Source organism: Lissotriton vulgaris, chromosome 9, assembly GCF_964263255.1.
Source record: "Lissotriton vulgaris chromosome 9, aLisVul1.2, whole genome shotgun sequence".
NCBI lineage: Eukaryota > Metazoa > Chordata > Amphibia > Caudata > Salamandridae > Lissotriton > Lissotriton vulgaris.
The window spans coordinates 665,970,324-665,988,467 of record NC_141697.1 but is presented as its reverse complement, the minus strand read 5'-3'; the positions used below and the strand labels follow the sequence as shown (position 1 = coordinate 665,988,467).

At 44.3% G+C, this 18,144-nt stretch overlaps 1 protein-coding gene across 1 annotated transcript in view; it reads right to left on the bottom strand.

Annotated features, from left to right (window-relative positions):
* ERCC2 (ERCC excision repair 2, TFIIH core complex helicase subunit) overlaps nt 1-18,144 on the bottom strand; it is a 535,569-nt gene that overhangs the window by 478,221 nt on the left and 39,204 nt on the right. Inside the window, exons 4-5 of the mRNA XM_086939493.1 lie at nt 11,548-11,681; nt 9,582-9,750 (exon numbers count right to left, since the gene is read on the bottom strand). Of these exons, the coding sequence (XP_086795619.1) occupies nt 9,582-9,750; nt 11,548-11,681 (303 nt within the window). The remainder of the gene's footprint in view (nt 1-9,581; nt 9,751-11,547; nt 11,682-18,144) is intronic.

The following is an 18,144-nucleotide window of genomic DNA, read 5'->3' as shown; positions in this document are numbered from 1 at the left end:
AAATTTCTAATGTTGAGGAGGCACTGAATAAAGATTCACATGGCTCATCCCAAAACATCCCTCATAGAGTGCAGGTGTGGGGGGTGGGGGGGGGTGGGGGGGGGGAGGGTTTACACTCACAAGTGACAATCGCAGAATCCAAAAATGGTTGCGTCCAGATTGTGGGTGATGAGATTTCTTTAAATGACCCTGACGTCGCACCATTGTCACCGCCTAAAAGAGTGTGTATTCTAAGAAGAAAGATGCCCCCATAACTATCGCCACTGATACATAAAGCTCCCATTGCCCCAAACACCTTAAAACCTGCTCCAAAGCTACAACAGGGAAAAGACACTCTAACCACCGCCAAAGGTAAAGAGCGTGCAATTTGTCAGAAAAATAAAAGTAAAAGTAAAGGCCAATCCGCCAATAACTTGTCGGGAATCATGAGTTTATTAACCGACCTAACCATATTTATTAAAGACATCATTGGCATTCGGGAGAGTAGATTGGATAAATAGAAACAGGACTAGTATCCATTGGAGGGTGTTTAAAGGAAGTGACAACTATACAGCCTGAGACCGGCGGGGGTGATGGATCATTTAAAAACCGTACACAGACATCACTAGTTAGTTCTCCTGGACGCAGTAAGCAGAGCTGCGAGAGGGAGAGAACTAGTAGAGATGTGGGTCCCATGAAAACAAAGATGTCTACTTCTACCGGCTTACTGAATAATGCGGAGGAGGCAAGAGGGGGTGAAAGAGTCTTTATTGTCGAAAGACGGGCGATTTAGTTCAATCTGATACACGCCCTAGTCAAGGAACTTGCGTGGTAAATAATCAAGAACTTTTATCAAATCATTTTAACTTAAACCTGCCTCCTGCCGCGGTTCCTTACACTCTGGTCTTGGCAAATGTCCCTTCGCCCTCCAAGGGTGAAAAAGAATCTTGGGTCACCCGAGGAATAAAGCCATACACTTTCTAGGTATTAAAACAGGCTTGACACAGGAGATGTTTACCTCTTTTATAATGGTGAGATGTGTCCCGTGGATGGGCACTGGTAGAAAAACATTTAAGCGGGATTGTGTAGTCCTGTCCCTAGGTTCCCCTGTCCTAGTCCATTAAATTCTTGCCCGAACTGGTGCCAATAATTCCTTTGGGTTATTTTTATCAGCACAGAATGTTTGATATGCATGCTGCCTTTCACTTAAGTACACAGTCTAATAGTACTTGACTTACAATCTAGAGGTAACAAACAGGTACGGGCCCTTACAATTTCTCGAGGAGGTAGACTGACTTTTGGCCACAAATGACTATTACAATCCTGTAGCAAGCTCGGCCCCTAATGCATTAATGAGGGTATGTCCCTTGGAACCCTCTGGGGATCTGTATGTAGATAATAGTGATGTTATGTGTGGGGGTGCTGCAGTAGTTGACTTGCCCCCATTAATCTATAATCATTATAACCATAACGTTTATATGGGTCTTCAAAATATGGGTGATTCACCTTCAGTAGGAAAATTAAAATACATTCAGAAGGATTCACTAAGTGGTGGAGAACCTAAAGACGTAACACCCAATGTAGTTACTGATCCTAGCTTGGTCGCAGTAATGCAGACGGGGAAGCCCAGGTCAGGGCGTGAGTGGCCAGGAGATAAATATCCAAGTTTAATCGGCCCTAGGGACTGTCAGAGTAGCCTTTTGGAACATTGCTGGTCTCCAGTCCAAGGTGAATAATCCAGTATCGATAGATTTTATGAACAACTTTGATATCCTTTGTCTCCAGGAGACGTGGTTGCTGAATGAGCTATATATTGACGGTTTTAAGACATTTCATATTCCAGCATTGCAATCAGCCCATGGGAGACACAAAGGGGGGATTTGTGTTTATATCTCAAACGTGATGAGGGTTCAGAATATCAAAATGACAAAGTCCACCCCCTACTATCAAATTGTCATGATTCATTTGCTTTTGCAAGTTGAGGTAGTGGTTGTCAATTTTTATAATAATATTGACAAGGGTAAACTTGGCGATGTTTTAAAAAGTCTCAATGGTGACTTGAGCAAATTAGTTGTACCTAAAGGGATAGACGTGATCATGATCTGGGTCGGGGATTTCAATACTAGTATATGTTCTCAGACTGATTGTCGGTCTGGGGACACAGAAACAGAAGACAAAGTCCACGCAGCCCATTTCGTTCACTCAGATAGGGATGAAAGATATAACCAATTTATGGCATCCTTCGATCTTGGTTTTGCCAACATGCTGTGTTGCCCACCAGTAGATTTTGGTCCCACGTTCATTGGTCGAGGTTTTAATTCTTTGATAGATTTTATCATTATCCAAAATCGTTACGCAAATTGGTTCGACAAATTTATTCCCAACCCCAATGGTCTGAGCAACCATCTTCCGTTAAGTCTTAATATCGTGCTCCCACCTAAGAATACAACCTCTATTTTAGAAAGCCTGCCTGGACCCAAGATATTGTTCTCGCCCGGCAGAATGGTTACTCCCTGCGCTGGGGTAAGAAAGATCCAGAGGTGCTGAGCACAAAGATCATTTCCAAGGCCATAGATCCTATTATAGAGTGCCTGCAAGAAGGCACCCCTCACACGGACATACTGAGTGTGTTCTCCTTAATTACTTTAGCCATACAAAGCATGCTGAGTCTACCCCCTAAGGCGTTATCTAAAAAGAATAATGGATGGTTTGACACTATGTGCACTAAAACCTATTCCTCTCTAAAGGTTGCATTCCATAGAACAGAGAGAGATTATGAGGAAATCAGAGCCTGTAGGAAGGCGTACAATTTCGCAAGGAATAAAAGCAAGAAAGAAATTAAATATCAAGGTTGGAATAATCTTTATGAGGTATCATTGCGCAAGGATTGTTCCTCTTTTTGGCAGGCAGTAAAGGCACCGTTTTTCGCTAACCATGAGGGAGCAAAGGTAGAGGTAGCGATTGATGAGAAATCGTGGACTGACTTTTTTTCCAAGGTCTATGGTAATAAGGGGAATGAGGATATTATCATAGACCCGGAATTACACCTATTTGGCGAATCCACTGTTTCTTTGCTGATTGATATCTATTTCACACATGGTGAAGTATTGGCGGCTATTAATGCGAGTAAAGGAGGTAAGGCCCCAGGACCCGATGGGATTCCAATAGATTTGTATAAATGCAGGACTGAGCTTTGGTCCCCCTTGTTAACTCGAGTCCAGGAAGCATGTTGTGCAAAGGGTTTTATTAAATCCTGGTCTGAGTCCGTTATAATATCCATCTTTAAAAAAGGGAACCGGGAAAACCCTGCTTGCTATCGACCCAAATCCCTCTTAGACTCGCTTATGAAAATCGCAGGAAGGGTCATTCTGAATAAACTTCAATTGTGGGCAGAAACAATAACATTTTGAACCCGGTCCAATATGGTTTTAGGGAGGGGATGGGTACAATCGAGCAGGTTTTAAACTTTTCTATTTTACAGGGGAAGTATACCCAAGCAAAGGCAGGGAAATTATTTGTGGTATTTGTAGATTCTACCGCCGCCTTTGACTGCGTTGACCATAGTAGGTTATGGAAAATTTTTAGAGGACCTCAAGGTTGAGCCCACACTGGTGCAATTTTTGAGGCAATTATATGCGGGGGCCTTAGCAAAGGTGAGATATGGTCCAAATGGGAGAGTGCACAAAGTCTTTCCACGTGGAGAGGGGCGTTAGGCAAGGCTGCGTACTGGCCTGTTCATTTTCTCATTATATACCAATGCACTGGAAGAGGAACTGGTGGCCAAAGCGAGAGATCCCCCGCAATTTAATAATATGCAGATTGTCTCCCTTCTCTATGCGGACGACGCAGTGGTAATGGCTAGAACCCAGCTCGGATTACAGAGAGTCCTTGCCACCTACATTGATTTTATGGATAAACGGGCCTGAAACTCAATGTAAAGAAAACATTTGTGATGTCATGTGGGAAGGGGAAGAATAAATGTAATAGCTTAGCAGTTGGGAGTGGTAGAATCGAATCAACCAAAATGTTCTCTTATCTCAGCATTTTGTTCGAGGATACAGGCTCCTGGGGATCAGCGGTCAAGAGTAGGACCCTTCAGTTTAAGAGGTCGACCGCAGCAGTGATGAATTTCTAAAAAAAAATGGGTAGAAGGCCCCTGGGGATCCTCCTCAAAATGTACCAAGAAAAATACATAAGTATTGCAACATACGGAGCGGGGGTCTGAGGTCTTTATGATGTTTTCCCAATACAGGTGATAGAAAATGTTTTTTTAAGGTTTATTTTAGCTGTTCCCCAGAGTTCATCTGTTTTAATTGCCATAGTGAATTGGGGATTTCCCACATCTCCGATGTAATCAAAATGCAACCGATTTTACTCTGGCATAGAGTCTGGACCTCTCCCAGTCTAGGGTTGAACCGTTAAATTATTAAGGATTCAATGGGATTAAATCAGGTTAAAAAAATCCCCTTGCTGAATTACGTAAGAATTTTTTAAATAACTTGAGTAGATCAGAATTTATATTAAGCCAGATTCCATGTGCTCCATATCCAGAAAAGAGCTTAAAGTTGTATGCTTGAACCATCTTGAGTCTCTCAGAATTGCAGTGGAATTTAACAAAAGATCTGTGATCCAGCACCAACTGACCCTGGCCAGCAACTCCATTCAACCCTACCTAGTGTGGTGTACAGGGGGATATGATAGATATATACTGACTAGGTTTAGGTTTGACAGCTTCCATCGTTTGGTTACATTTCCAGCTGTAAATGACTGGTCCAGGGATCTTTGTCACTGCCCATGCGATAATCTATCATTACAAACAACAATGCATATGATTTTTTTTGTAAATTTTATTCTAAGGAACGTGCTAAATGGATTATGCCATTTTTGAAGCAGGAAGCGTGGCTGCAATGTCATCCTGCTTTCACATTTCTACAATTACTGGATAATGTGTACTGTATTGGAATCATGACTGGACTTTTAACAAGCATTTACAATGCAATGGTCTCGGCAATATTATTGGTAGAGCTATTGGTATTGCTCATTATTATTTTTTATTTTTTGTATCCCTAAATACATGGCAATGTTATTTCTATTGGCATATACACAGCTTTCCGCGTGCGGCCATCTTCTGCGCACACTGTATGTTTTCGAAGCCCTCACCGGTTGCCCCCACGGCCTGCCCTGCGCCCGCCACCATGGACACCAGGGCCTGCCCTGCCCCCGGGCCCCCCGCGGTCAGAGTCGTTGTCAGCCAATGGGCCTCTTCTGGCCGCTGAAGCCGCTTCCCTGCCCCATTATCAGCTCTTCACGCCGCACCCTCTGGCTGTGCGGGGACAAAAGGGACTGGAAGAGCCCCCGCCCGCCCCCAGGGCGCAGCCACTTACCCTGATAGCGGGCACTTACTGGGCAATAGTATCTGCGTCCCGCGAAGGGGAGGGGGCTCACCCGGATTTACAGAAACCAGGATTCAATGGCAGATAAGCGTGTGCAGCCTGCCCATTTCCGGTGCAATGGGACATAATAGGACCCAAGCTTTGGCGCATTTTTTATATAACGCGAACTCGACCCGAAGGTATTGGACAGCTTTCCATGAGCACCGGGTTCGTTAAACATGGACACATTCTATTTTTGGATGCAGGAGGAGATAAGTGATTTGCCCAGAATCACAAGATGTTGAGACAACGAGACTTGAACCTGGTTTCCAAAGCTCCAAATGCTGCTGCTCTGGCCCTTTAGCCACACCCACGTGTCACTAGGACCTACCGCACAGGCCATCTTTATATGGGAGGAGACACATTTTCACGTTCGCATCCTGCCCTACTTGCTACGAAAACGTAGCCTCCCTGCCCATGAGAATGTGTAAACATGGTGTGGTTCTCTTGTAAAGCACCCCAATGCCCTCGAGCAAAGTTGGCGCTGCACAACGCATCAATATATAAAAACGAGGTTATGGCGTCCTGTTTGAGAAAATGTAAGTGAACAAAAGTAGAACGTTTGAAGTCTAATTGTGCCTCTGTTTATACAGAGACCAGCCAGTGGCGTAGCAAGTTTGGGAGGGGGACGGACCGCCCAGGGTGATACGAGTTTTGGGGGCGGCGGCGGCCTCTCTCCCCTCCCCCCCGCAGCCGTCTCGTGGCGGTAGACAGCGAAACCCCAGGCCCCCCATCCCCCCCACCCCGCTGCCGAGGAATCCGTCAGCACCTCCCCACCCCCCACCGCCCTCCAGTTGCCGCCGCGGGTGACCACTGCTCTGCCTACGCCATTGAGACCAGCTCTTCGATGTTATCAAATGCGCATTCTTTGTCAGCTAGCAATTTTTTGCTCTATCCTCAGTTCTCCCCACCACGTGCAGTGTCCCCTGCAATTCGGTCACAGACAGCCGACGGGTGACCTACAATAGCCCTTCGGCCGCCCAAGAAATACGAAGGACAGCTGCGGGCAGAGGGAAGGGGAGGCGGACAGCGGGGCAGAATGCAAGAAAAACACACACTGATCCAGGTACTTGCACGCGGCTATTCCCACACTCTCTTGATGCTTTATCCCTGACTTGAAGCTCGTCGGGTGACCTACTATAGCCCTGCGGCCGCCCAAGAAAGGCGAAGGAGAGCTGCGGAAAGGGGGGGGGGGCGGACAGCGAGGCAGAAGGCAAGAAAAACACACACTGATCCAGGTCTCTCGGCCCACTATCCAAGTCCTCCCATTGGCTCACATTTCCGGCAGCTCAAGAACACTTAGACATGGGAAAGTAGATGAGGAATCAGACAGTTTCACACGCGAGTTTTAAGACTGACGCAGGTCTGTTATAAGTATTCTGTGCCAACTTGACTTCCTATCATAATTGCAGTTTTCTTTAAAAGCGCAGTTATGTTTCTTAACATGGAAATAAATGGAATTTCCTCAGAAGTCTTAGTTACCTCATGTCCTCGACGAAAAATGAGACGGATTGCTAACACGGAAGAACATGCAAACAACATAGAGGCAGACATACAAGTACCGTTCGCACGCAGGGAACACACACACACACACATACACGTCACACAAACAAACCTCAGTTAGAAAGAGAAACACACGCCACTCTCAGACAGGAAAACACATGCACAACACAGAGGTACGCCACTCATAGTGGGAAAGGCGTAACATATTTTATAGGCTGAAGCATACTTCACTCGAGGGCAGGCACGCATCTCATTTACAGCGAGACAAGCACACATTCAAAGGCAGGCAGACAGGCAGGCACACACCTCATTAGAGCGAGGGAGGCAGGCACCCGCCTCACACGGCGAGACGGAGCGGGTGCTTCTCGGCGGAACACTTTGGCAGCTCAGGAGTGAGTTGGGGTCTGGCTGGACTCGCCACGTCCTGCCCCAGGTGAGTGCACGTCCCGTCCTTTCGCCTGCTGTGCTTGGTGTGCCCGCTGAGAGTATGTGCTTGTGGCCGTCCAGGATCGTGAAGTCAGCCCCTGGGGTCACCCTGTATGCGCCCGTAGGACCGAGGCCACGAGCGTGAGCCCCGGACCTCGGCTCTCTCTCCCCTCTTTGAACTGGCTGCGAGAAGTGCACTGGTCCCCGGAGGACCACTCTCCCTCCCTCCCTCTTCTTCCTTCGGACCTGCAGATTGGTAGCCTACGATGTGGGACGACGAGTGGACGAGCAGGAAAAACCCGTTCAGATCTCACGCTTAATCTACCACAAGTCCTTCCGGAGTCCGCCCCTGGGCAAGCCAGCACAGCTGCCCACTGCCGCCGAGGGTCGGCGGTGGCTTCACCTGCGGCGACCGTCGCTCTCCTGAGCATCATCAAGCCCCTCTCTCGCGGACCTCAAGCTGCTCGAAGCGGAGCCCCTTTGGCATGTCAGAGTTCATTTTTTATAGTTAAAGCCTCAGCCCAAGGGCTGCATTGAGTTTCAACCCAGTCTCTGCTTTTTAAACAGCATGCTTTTGTAGTCTGCAGGAAAATAAGAGAGATTTTTTTATGGGTGACTGGCAGCCCTGGAAACTTTCTCTCTCGCTCTCCCTCTTTCTGTTTTGGAGTTTAAAAGCCTGCCATGAATCAGGGAGCCCTGTGCAAGGGAGGAAAGACAGCGGCGAGGTGACTGAAGAGGCGACCTCACAGGGGACGGGTTGGTGCAGGCTAGACGGGGGAAAAATGGCGACTCAAGCTTCCGATATTTTTCGGATTTGGGGGCGTGGTTTTGCTGTCCTGAGTGACGGACTAAAGAACAGCAAAAATGACACCCCCAAATCCGAAAAAGACGGAGCCTATTCGGATGGGGAGCGCTCTCCTCCAATGGCTGGCCTCCATTTAGGAAGCCAGCCAATGAAGAGAGAGACAAAAAGAGGGAGGGATAAAGCAGCCCTCTTACTGACAATAATTCTCGGACTTCCGGTCTGCCTTCGGCAGACCGGATATTACCGAGACCTAATGCTGTCCTGACTGACGGACTACGTCACGAGCTAAAGAACAGCAAAAATGACGCCCCCAAATCCGAAAAAGATGGAGCCTATTCAGAGGGGCAGCTCTCTCCTCCAATGGCTGGCCTCCATTTAGGAAGCCAGCCAATGAAGGGAGAGACAAAAAGAGGGAGGGATAAAGCAGCCCTCTTACTGACAATAATTCTCGGACTTCCGGTCTGCCTTCGGCAGACCGGATATTACCGAGACCTAAAAAGCATTCTGAGGAAAAGGAAAATTATAACTTGTTAGTTTTTAAACTGTAAAACTGTTAGGCCAGCTGTTTGTTTAAGGTATTTTTTTTAATGTTTATCTTGCATGCATTGTCTTTATCTCCTGCTTTTATGATTTTATCAAGTGTCTAAAATCGAATAAAGCATTTTCTGATTTACAGCTGCTGCTATACAGATGTTCTTTAATAGGCATCAGCTGCACTGCACATTTCACTAGAGAGAGAATCTAGATCGCTACTCAGTAAAAAAAAACAGCTAACCTAAGATGCTAAAGGGAATTCCCATTTGTGGGCTACGCCTCATGGAACACTATTTTCCAGATCTGTAGATGTCACCTTTACATGTTCAAAAGTTTACATGTTGAGGATAGACATAGGAAAGTACTAAAATCAACTATTAAAGTCTGTTTATGTAGAGGAATTGAATCAGACAAATCCGGGGATGAAAAGGGAGAAGAAATTATTGTGTGGGATTTGTTGACTTTGTTAAACTTCAATTTAGCATGCTGGTTGTTGTGGTTTTTTTCCCCCCCAAGTTCAAGATGCAGCTATGAGATCTATTGATTTTATAGCATAGTAAGTATGGTTTATTTTGGCCTCTGAACGAGTGTTATTGCCTATTCTTTAAATAAGAAGAAGACAGAATATGTACTGGTGCAACACATGCATACTTCAGGCTCATTACCCGTCTTACTCTGTTCTAACAGTTATGGCAATGGGGAAAAAGGCAATGTGGGAATCCCTGTAATGGGAGTTATAATACAATGTTGCATATGGTGCATGGATTATCAAGGAGTGGAATAAGCATTCAATACAGAAAATGCAGTTAGAACCTACACATTAGACCTTTAAGACCGGAACATATATCAACCCCGAACATTCACTACCCTGCATTTTCTCCATCCTCAGAAACGTAGCTTACCGCAATGGCTTCCGCTCGATGCACACTTTCTCAAAAATGTCTTTCAGAAAGGATGGTGGGCTTTCCTGCACCATGTGATGCACACGCAAACGGGATTTGATGTATTCCAGGAAGCGCTTCATGAAACTCACAAAGTGCTCAGCCGTTCGGATATTTCCAGGAATTGCCTCTGGAGAAAAAAAGAAAATGTTAAAGGTTAGTAAGCATAACCAAATCCACTTTTAAACCATAACAAAAATTGTCAATTATGTGCTACAGTCTTAGAGCAGGTCACATCTACGTCATGTGGATAGGTGTGCACAAAATCTTTTTTGACTTAAGAATATTTTTAGGTAACCGTGCTGCAGTTATGATCTAGTCTAACTTCTCCTGGCCTGCTGCATTATTGGCACCAGCTTGAAATCATTGGACTTTCTCCCCTTTTTTAAATGGTATTGGCCAACACTGGGGTGCTTACTCTAGCAAAAGGCAGACTGCCACTCCTGCTTAGGATCTCAAGCAATTCAGTTAATGGACTTAAATCACACATTTCCCCATGAATCTTTGGGACTGCCATCAAGAATCATCCCAGGCAGGCCTACACCGGAGGCAAACCTCAATTCACCACACAGCACAGCTCAACAACTGCTAAGGTACCATGGAGTGTAGTATAGCATTTTAGGACCCTAGTGTAATTTTCTAGGATTCATGCCCTTATATAGGTATAAATCACCTTGTCCTTATATAGGCATAGAAATCATATCCATATTTAGACATAGCCCATGCAGTCCAAATACGGTATGGATACTTCCACTAGTTCCGAAAATCCACAAGGATTTCTTGGAAAACTCGCCTTCAGCAGTTAGGAACTTCCCCTTGCTTGAATATTGATTTGTCCAAGAACTCATGGAGTTTTCAAAGAATTGCGAGTCTTTGATGACGTTATTATGTCCAACTTTACGTCAAACTCGGCACCTTCGAGGTATAAATATGCCCACACTTGCCCTAGCAAACACAGTGGTTTGGAGCAGTTCCACTATCTACTTGCCCGACACAGCTCGCAGCAGCAAGTGCCGAAGGAAGCCGACCCTCCAGCAGACGCACTGAGAGAGACGCTGTCTTTTCTCTTGCCGAGAAATCCAGCTCCAGTGTTTCCAAGCTCCCATTACGGGGTGTTGGGAAATCGATTCCTGAGACGGAGAGATACCAGACCTCCTTCATTCTAAACCAAGGTACGGAGCTGATTAGACCCTAAGAGAAATCTTGGAATACTAAACCTATGCTACAACATACTTACTTCTTCCCTCGTACTAGACTTAAGTTAGGTACATTGGGGTAGGCGTATTTTAGAAGCACCAGTTGAGTACTTTTAGCATTTATTTATATATGTATGTATTTTATGGCTTAGACATCATACCATGCTTTTACAGTATTATTTCATAATACTTTTCTTGCTGTACGCATTATACTTTACAGCCAGTATTACGATTGTAGCAGTTAATTTCTTCTGCATGAGAAAGAGGACTGTTCAATAAATACTTTTATTGAAAACGTCCGTCTCTCTATTTCTCTGCACCTCTGGTTAAACGAAGCATCCATGATTGACTGAGTGAAATATCTACCTATTGTTTCCACGACTCTGAAGATACATTTTTATCTTGGGGAAACAAAATTGTCATGTTTATGCGGTTTTCAGAAACGAATCCCTTCTTGTTTATTCAAGAAAGTTTCTAGTGACCTCTGAGCTAGCTGGCACACACAATTAAGTCTAATGTATTCGATAGAGACCTAGTTGAACTAAGTCCAACGTCAAATCTATAGGCAATAGTATTTCAATGCGCAGAGCCTATTGGGAATATAGGAACTACACTACAGGAGACTGTTCACCAATTTAGTGGACAAAAGTCTTCGTAGGATAGATGAGATGTTTCTAGGCAGAAGTTCAGATCTCACCCTGTGTAATAATTTCTCCTAAATTTTGCCCCACCTTGCAATATCTCATCCGGCAACACAGGATTAGAAAGGTAGACATCAGTCTCTCTAGCAATGTTGGCCTCTCTCAAGCCTTCGACCATTCTCCTGTATTCATCCTTGAGCTTCTGTGCATCCGTTTCCTTGATCCTGTGTGATAAAAGAGAGAACAAAACTGGTTATTGCTGGAACGAGAAGCACTTGTTGATGTTTGACTAAGTAAAGTGTGAAACTACGAGAATCTTAAGGCCCATATTTGTATGCATGACTTAATGCTATTATGGTGATCATGTGGGTCTAGGTCCTCATCTCTGTTGTTTCTGATGCGCAAGCCCTAAAAGGGATACGCTCTTCATATTTAAGAATCACGAAAAAGGAAAACGTGACTGGTATACCAATTTTAAAAGGATGGGTATGAATAAAAGGGATGGGTATGAATGATGGGAATGGGTATCAATGAAGCTCCCCATCTCCTTCCAAAATATTAAGTGGTCCATACAGGTACGTATCACCAAAATACAGATGATGATGACTGTTAATAGCCGTGGAAAATGTACCTTTAAACAACACTATAAACTATTATTTCAGCCAGCAATCTATCTGCCCTCATACCAACATTGTATTTTAGGATCATTGCCAGACTTGATTTTACCAGACTTCACTTGAGTCCTCTAAAAACTCGAGGGGATTCGATATGCTAAGGTGCACCTGATGATCACACACAACAAAAGGTCCAGGAGTGACAATCAAGTTAACTTCAACTGGAAGACCGGGAAGATGATTCAGAGGAGAGCCTACATATGCAGAATGACATAATTGCTGTAGCTGTTTCAGTAAGTTCAATGAAGTTAAACAACTGATTTAGATAGGTATTAAAATGAGCTACACACAGTAAGTCATAGCAGCACTAATGCTTTTCTGGACAATTCTACTTTCTTTCCATTTCCACGGTCAACGAGAAGCCTTAGGGTCATCAGGCTAAAGATAAATTAGCGGGAAAGAGACAACAAGGGCAACACAGAACTGACCCTCTGCATTGAGTGAGGATCATGGGGTAGCTAGGCACCAGATATCCCAAAGTACACAAGTCAATGCTACAATCTTACAAGCTGAGCCCGCTAAAGTGTGACTCAAATCTCTGACGGACTTGTCAGGCCACCAACCGAGGACAGTATCCTCTAAACACTCATGTTCAGAAATACTGGTCAATGCTGACATAGTAGTGAAGTTCAATGAAGCTTAGAAGGAGAGCCTCGGGGTAATGGTACATAGTTAACCAGGGCATGATGGAGGGCATCTGTTCCACTGTGCAGTGGGGTTGGTGGTCTTCTAAAAGGATGTGTTGCACACTGTGTGGTTTCACTTTTCCAGTTGGCAGGGAGCGCCCTATTATGGAGTCTGTCACACTTGAGCTTCCTCAGCAGAAACCAGTTAGTAAATAAGCGCTCTGTTTCAGGAGACTGTCTGATAGTTACCTTGCAACCCTCCTCCACTCCGATTGGTGGGCAAAGGGCATCACAAATCTTTCCTGAGCTGTCTGAGAACATCCCCATGTGGGATGCAACTACCAACCATATTGGGAAAGAGCCCCTTGTATACCATTCCTGAACTTCTGCATCAGTAGTACAAATGGTGGACTAATGTTGACACGCTGGTACATTACATTACTAATTTTGCCAAAAAAACTATTGAAATACATTCTTATTAACCACACCCAATTATCTCTTTTTCAACCATCTGGTACTGTCTGCATAATCTGCTTGGGACTTAATGGATCCCTTTTTTATTGCTATATTGTTTTATATTGCATCGTAATGTATTCCGCTAACTCCGCACCGAGGTCCTTGTTATAAACAGAAGAAATAAATAAAAGTTAAGGAATACAATAATTCTGTTGTCTTAAGAGTATGCTTCAACTGCCATTGTAGCCTTCTTTCTGCCTCCCTTGTTTCAACCCTTAGGTTCCATACCCCTCTATTTCACACGATGACTCATGTCGTTAGTTTTTATATAACAAACTCAACAAACCAAAAAATCCAAAAAACAGCAAAAACACTAATAATCCAGGCTGGCTTGTAGGAATGCGAGTGTATTGAGACTGACTGATGCTGGAGCAGAAATTCGACAACTTCCTAATGAGCAGAGCTCCACAAAAACAAATCAAATGCCTCCTTAAAGTAGGCTTGGTTTAAGAAGCACAACTCCCACTTGAGCCATTCTTTGAGTAAGGCACAAGTAGTAATAAAAAACCCCATTAGGATTCAGAAAATAAAGTATGTAACATCTGAATGAAGGTTGCATATGAATATTGAAAATGTGCTAACTGCCACTAAATCAATATTATGAACAGGACCCCCTGCTTCACTCTATGGTTCCTAGGGCAGGTCAAAACTATCATTACAAACGAAATCCCCCGGGAACCATATCTTTCCATCAAAGCTCATAAGTTTCACATCCACACACACATACGTTCCAAAGGGTTAATTTTTTTAAGATTGTTTATTGAAAATAAAAATAAAGTGAAAAATATATTTAAAAAACATAACCCTCTGGGCCATACGTTTATGTGTGGATTCGTTTTGATGGAAAGATAAGGTTACCAGGGGATTATGCTTTTAATTGCCACTAAAGTCATGGAAAAAGCAAACATGGAGAAACATGCAAAATGGACAACCATTTTCTTTTAATTTAAGTTAATGATTCCCGCCTTTCGTGGTAGGCCAATATGGCGGCTGCCTCTGATGAGAGAGGCCTTGCTCCCAAACACGGGCCCCCTACGTTTCAAGGCCGTACTGCCTTTATCTGACGCTAAATCCATTCCTAAACTTGCAATAGAGCTTTGGGATATTCTGGATACAGAAAGGCCAAATCTATGTTTTATCACGGAAACCTGGCTCCTCCCTGCAGCACTTCCATGTATCTCAATAGCATTCCTTTGGGAATATAATCTACTCAGACTTGATAGACAGAACAGAACGGCCTCCGTAGCTCGGTAAAAGTGGAGCCACTGGAATCATGCAGCGCAAACTGGACCGAAGGGCTCATATTTAAACTGGAGACCTGGTCCCGGGCTACCTGTGGAGGGGCATTGCGCCTGCCAGGTACTAAGAAATAATTCAGCACTAGGCTGACTGAATGGCTGGCACCTCACGTCCTTGAATAAGAAAACGTCATGCCAGTTGGTGATTTTAACCACAGCGCTGAGCTCAGTATGGATCCAGACACAATAGAATTACTTTTGGATCTCAATTCGCTGGGTCTCACACAAAAGGTGGTAGGTGCTACACACATTCCAGGACACTCGTTAGACCTCATCTTTACTAATTCACCCTTTCAACAGGTAGATACCCTAATTCCGCAGATTTGGACTTACTATCATGTTATTAATTTCTATTTGGACACTGAAATCTGAGGTCTTGAATGCACGAGCCCCGGGACTGACAAGATCCTGGAGGAAGGTTGTACCTTCTTTCTTCACTGAAGCATACTCTTTCCCCTACCCCCCCCCCCCCCCCCCCCACGCCCCAAACACACCACCACCACCTCGAGGGACCACAATGATATTAATCCAGCCTTAAACCACTTTGGGAGAGCTCTCACCCAGGCTGTAGACACCATCTCTCCGCTCAGACTTAGTTGGAACAAAAAGAACATTTTCCCTTGATATGCTGAATCCCTATATTGGGAGAAAACAGCCTGCAGGAAATTAGAATGCAGGTGGAGAACTACCAAAACCCCTGGAGACCAAGCCAATTATAGAATTGAGTTAGGAAAATATCATTCAAACATTAAAGAAGCCAGCAAAGCTCATATAATAGACAAGATCAATTAATGCGGGCGACTAAACAAAAGAAATCTATAGAATAGTTTAGGAATTCACTAATCATACAACTTGTACCTCACCAATCTCAGCCTCGCAGGATGTCTGCAATAATCTCACTAACTTCGTTGAGGGAAACATTTCCAACATTTATTAGTCCTTTCCGAATAGTAGTATCTTGCCAAGCCTAGTTTTGACTAATTTCTCAGATGCTACTCACCGTACTCTCCCGGATACCTTTAATACGGCCACCCCAGATTAAATATTGATCCTGATGACTAGAATCAAATGGGGGTCCCCAGACGACGCCCACACATTATGGCTGGTCTGGGCTTTGATCTTCTCCTCTCAATCGCCGACATGCTCAATCTCTCCCAGAGTATGAAATCCTTTCAACTAAGTGGAAATGCGCTTGTGTTACACCTATTTAAAAAAGACTATGGCTAATTGTCAAGACCTGGCCAACTATAGACCTATATCTTTCCTTGTTGGATTATTCCCAGTCAGGATTCCGAGCATCTTACAGCACTGAAACTGCTTTAACGGAGGGCCTAGACTCTATCGAACTTGCTCTGGATGGGGGAACTCTGCCATGCTAGTTTTGCTTGACCTGTCGGCAGCGTTCGATACCATGTCATATCTAACCTTAACTCAAAGACTGAGGGAGACTTGTATTGGAGGCAAGGCATTAGGATGGTTGGAAAGCTTCATGGACGGTCGTACCTAGTCAATACAGTTCGACTCATTCAATTCCAGAACCAAGGGTGTGCCTCAGGGCTCACCTCTGAACCCAACTCTTTTCAACATGTATGTGGCCCTCCTTAGGCACAGTGATAAGATTGTGTGGCTTTGGGGTAATCTCCTATGCAAACAACACCCAACTTGTTATCACCATGGACCCCAATCCAGAATCTACTAAACTTAAATTCAGGGATTGCATGACTAAGATCACCTCGTGGATGTCTGCTAATCAACTTCAAATGAACACCGGCAAGATAGAAATACTGCTTTTTGGGAAAGTTAATTCGTTTGGTGAGACAACTGGTGGCAGAGGGATCTGGGCATTACTCCCACTCCAAAAAAGTAGTTAAAAACCTAGGGGTTCTAACTGATGAAAATCTATCCGTGAAAGAACATGTGAACTTTATTTCTAGAACCTGCTTTGGCATTATGTGTATGCTCATCCAGAAAAACCTTCAAGCGGTTACCCTTGTAGTAAAGGAAATCATTATCCAGGCACTCATAGTGAGCGGTGTGCATTACAGAAATTTGTTAATGGTTGCAATGAATGTGGGTCTCTTTTCAAAGCTTCAGGTGATCCAAAACATCGCAGCTTGCTTGGCGTGCAACCTACCATCTCTCTCTCCTTCTGAACCTAAACTGAGATTTCTGCACTGGTTGCCCTTATGAAAGTGTGCCATTATGAAACTTCTATGTTTGGCCCATAAGTCTGCATGCAAAAGGGCCTTGTTACTTACAAAATAGGGTGCAACAATACATTCCTACCCGGAATCTGAGATATAGGTCAGTCAGTCAGTCAGTCAAAAACTTTATTCGGTTAATTAAAACCATAAAAGCAGTACATAATACATAGAATATAATTAAAAAATACTATTAAACAAGTATAAAGAATTGATTGCTACTCCTTCAAAAAACGCAATAAACATGTTCTTTAAAAGGGATCGATAGATGTGGGGAACACCTGTATCAATATGTTTAGGAACATTCTCACCAAGGTTTATGCAGAAGTCAGATTTGGTGATTTAGGTGGTACGGCAGCTCTTAGTTTGTTTTGTCTGGCGGCTGCTACCAAAAAACAGGCTACACCATATGTGATCTGCACAGAGTTCAACATCTGAAGATATAATAATGCTGGCCGTACCTGGACGAAATTCAATTGTTTCAAGATAGGAACAAGAAATTTTTTCCGCGGCACCAGGTAGTGCTCACAGAACATGACCAGGTGCAGAGTGTCCTGTGTGGAAAAACAGTCACATGTACAAGGGGGAAAATTTTCTGGGGTACCCCATTCTGTATGCGAGCCAAGGACAAGGTGGATCAAGTTGAATCTGAACCTTGTGAGCAGGAAGCGATGGTAAGGCTTTGTAACATATTTTAAATAGGGTTCCATAGCTGTAGTTGTGGAAAGTTGAAAAAGTAATCTCACCATAGGTTTACAGAGTTCAACCGATTCTCTTTCGCATTCCAACAGAGTTCGAAAATGCTGCTTCACCCACTTTACATCCTCCTTTTTGAGGTTTTGCGGTAGAGAATACATTTCCGGGCGCCGTAGCCTCGCGCATGCCGCTCTAACATACGCCAGCCATGGTATAGTTTGAGCTTTGTCCAGAGACATACAATCTTTAAGGATGCAGTGATTCAAACTGATTTCCTCATTTGTCCAGGTTTTAATCCAGCAAAGTACTGGGGACATTTTTAGGAGATCAGAGACATATCCCATGCCTATTTCATTGTGGATTGAATGTGTGGGAGAAGATTTCGGGAGTGACAGCAGAGCCCGTATAAAATTGTTTTCAGCAATTTGTATGCCTGGGGTTGGAACGTAGCCCCAAATGTCTGCCCCATAGGATGCGATTGCCACGCATTTGGCTCTGTAGATCCTGGTCATGGCGTCCATAGGTTTCGAGCCCAGTCTTTTGGAGAAATTCAGCAGAGCTGTAGTGGATCTAATGACTCAATTTTCCTTAAGTTTCATTTGTGGCTTCCAGGTTCCTCTCTCGTCAAAAGTGACGCCCAGGTAGCAGAAGAAAGGAACCCTCGAAATTGGTGAGT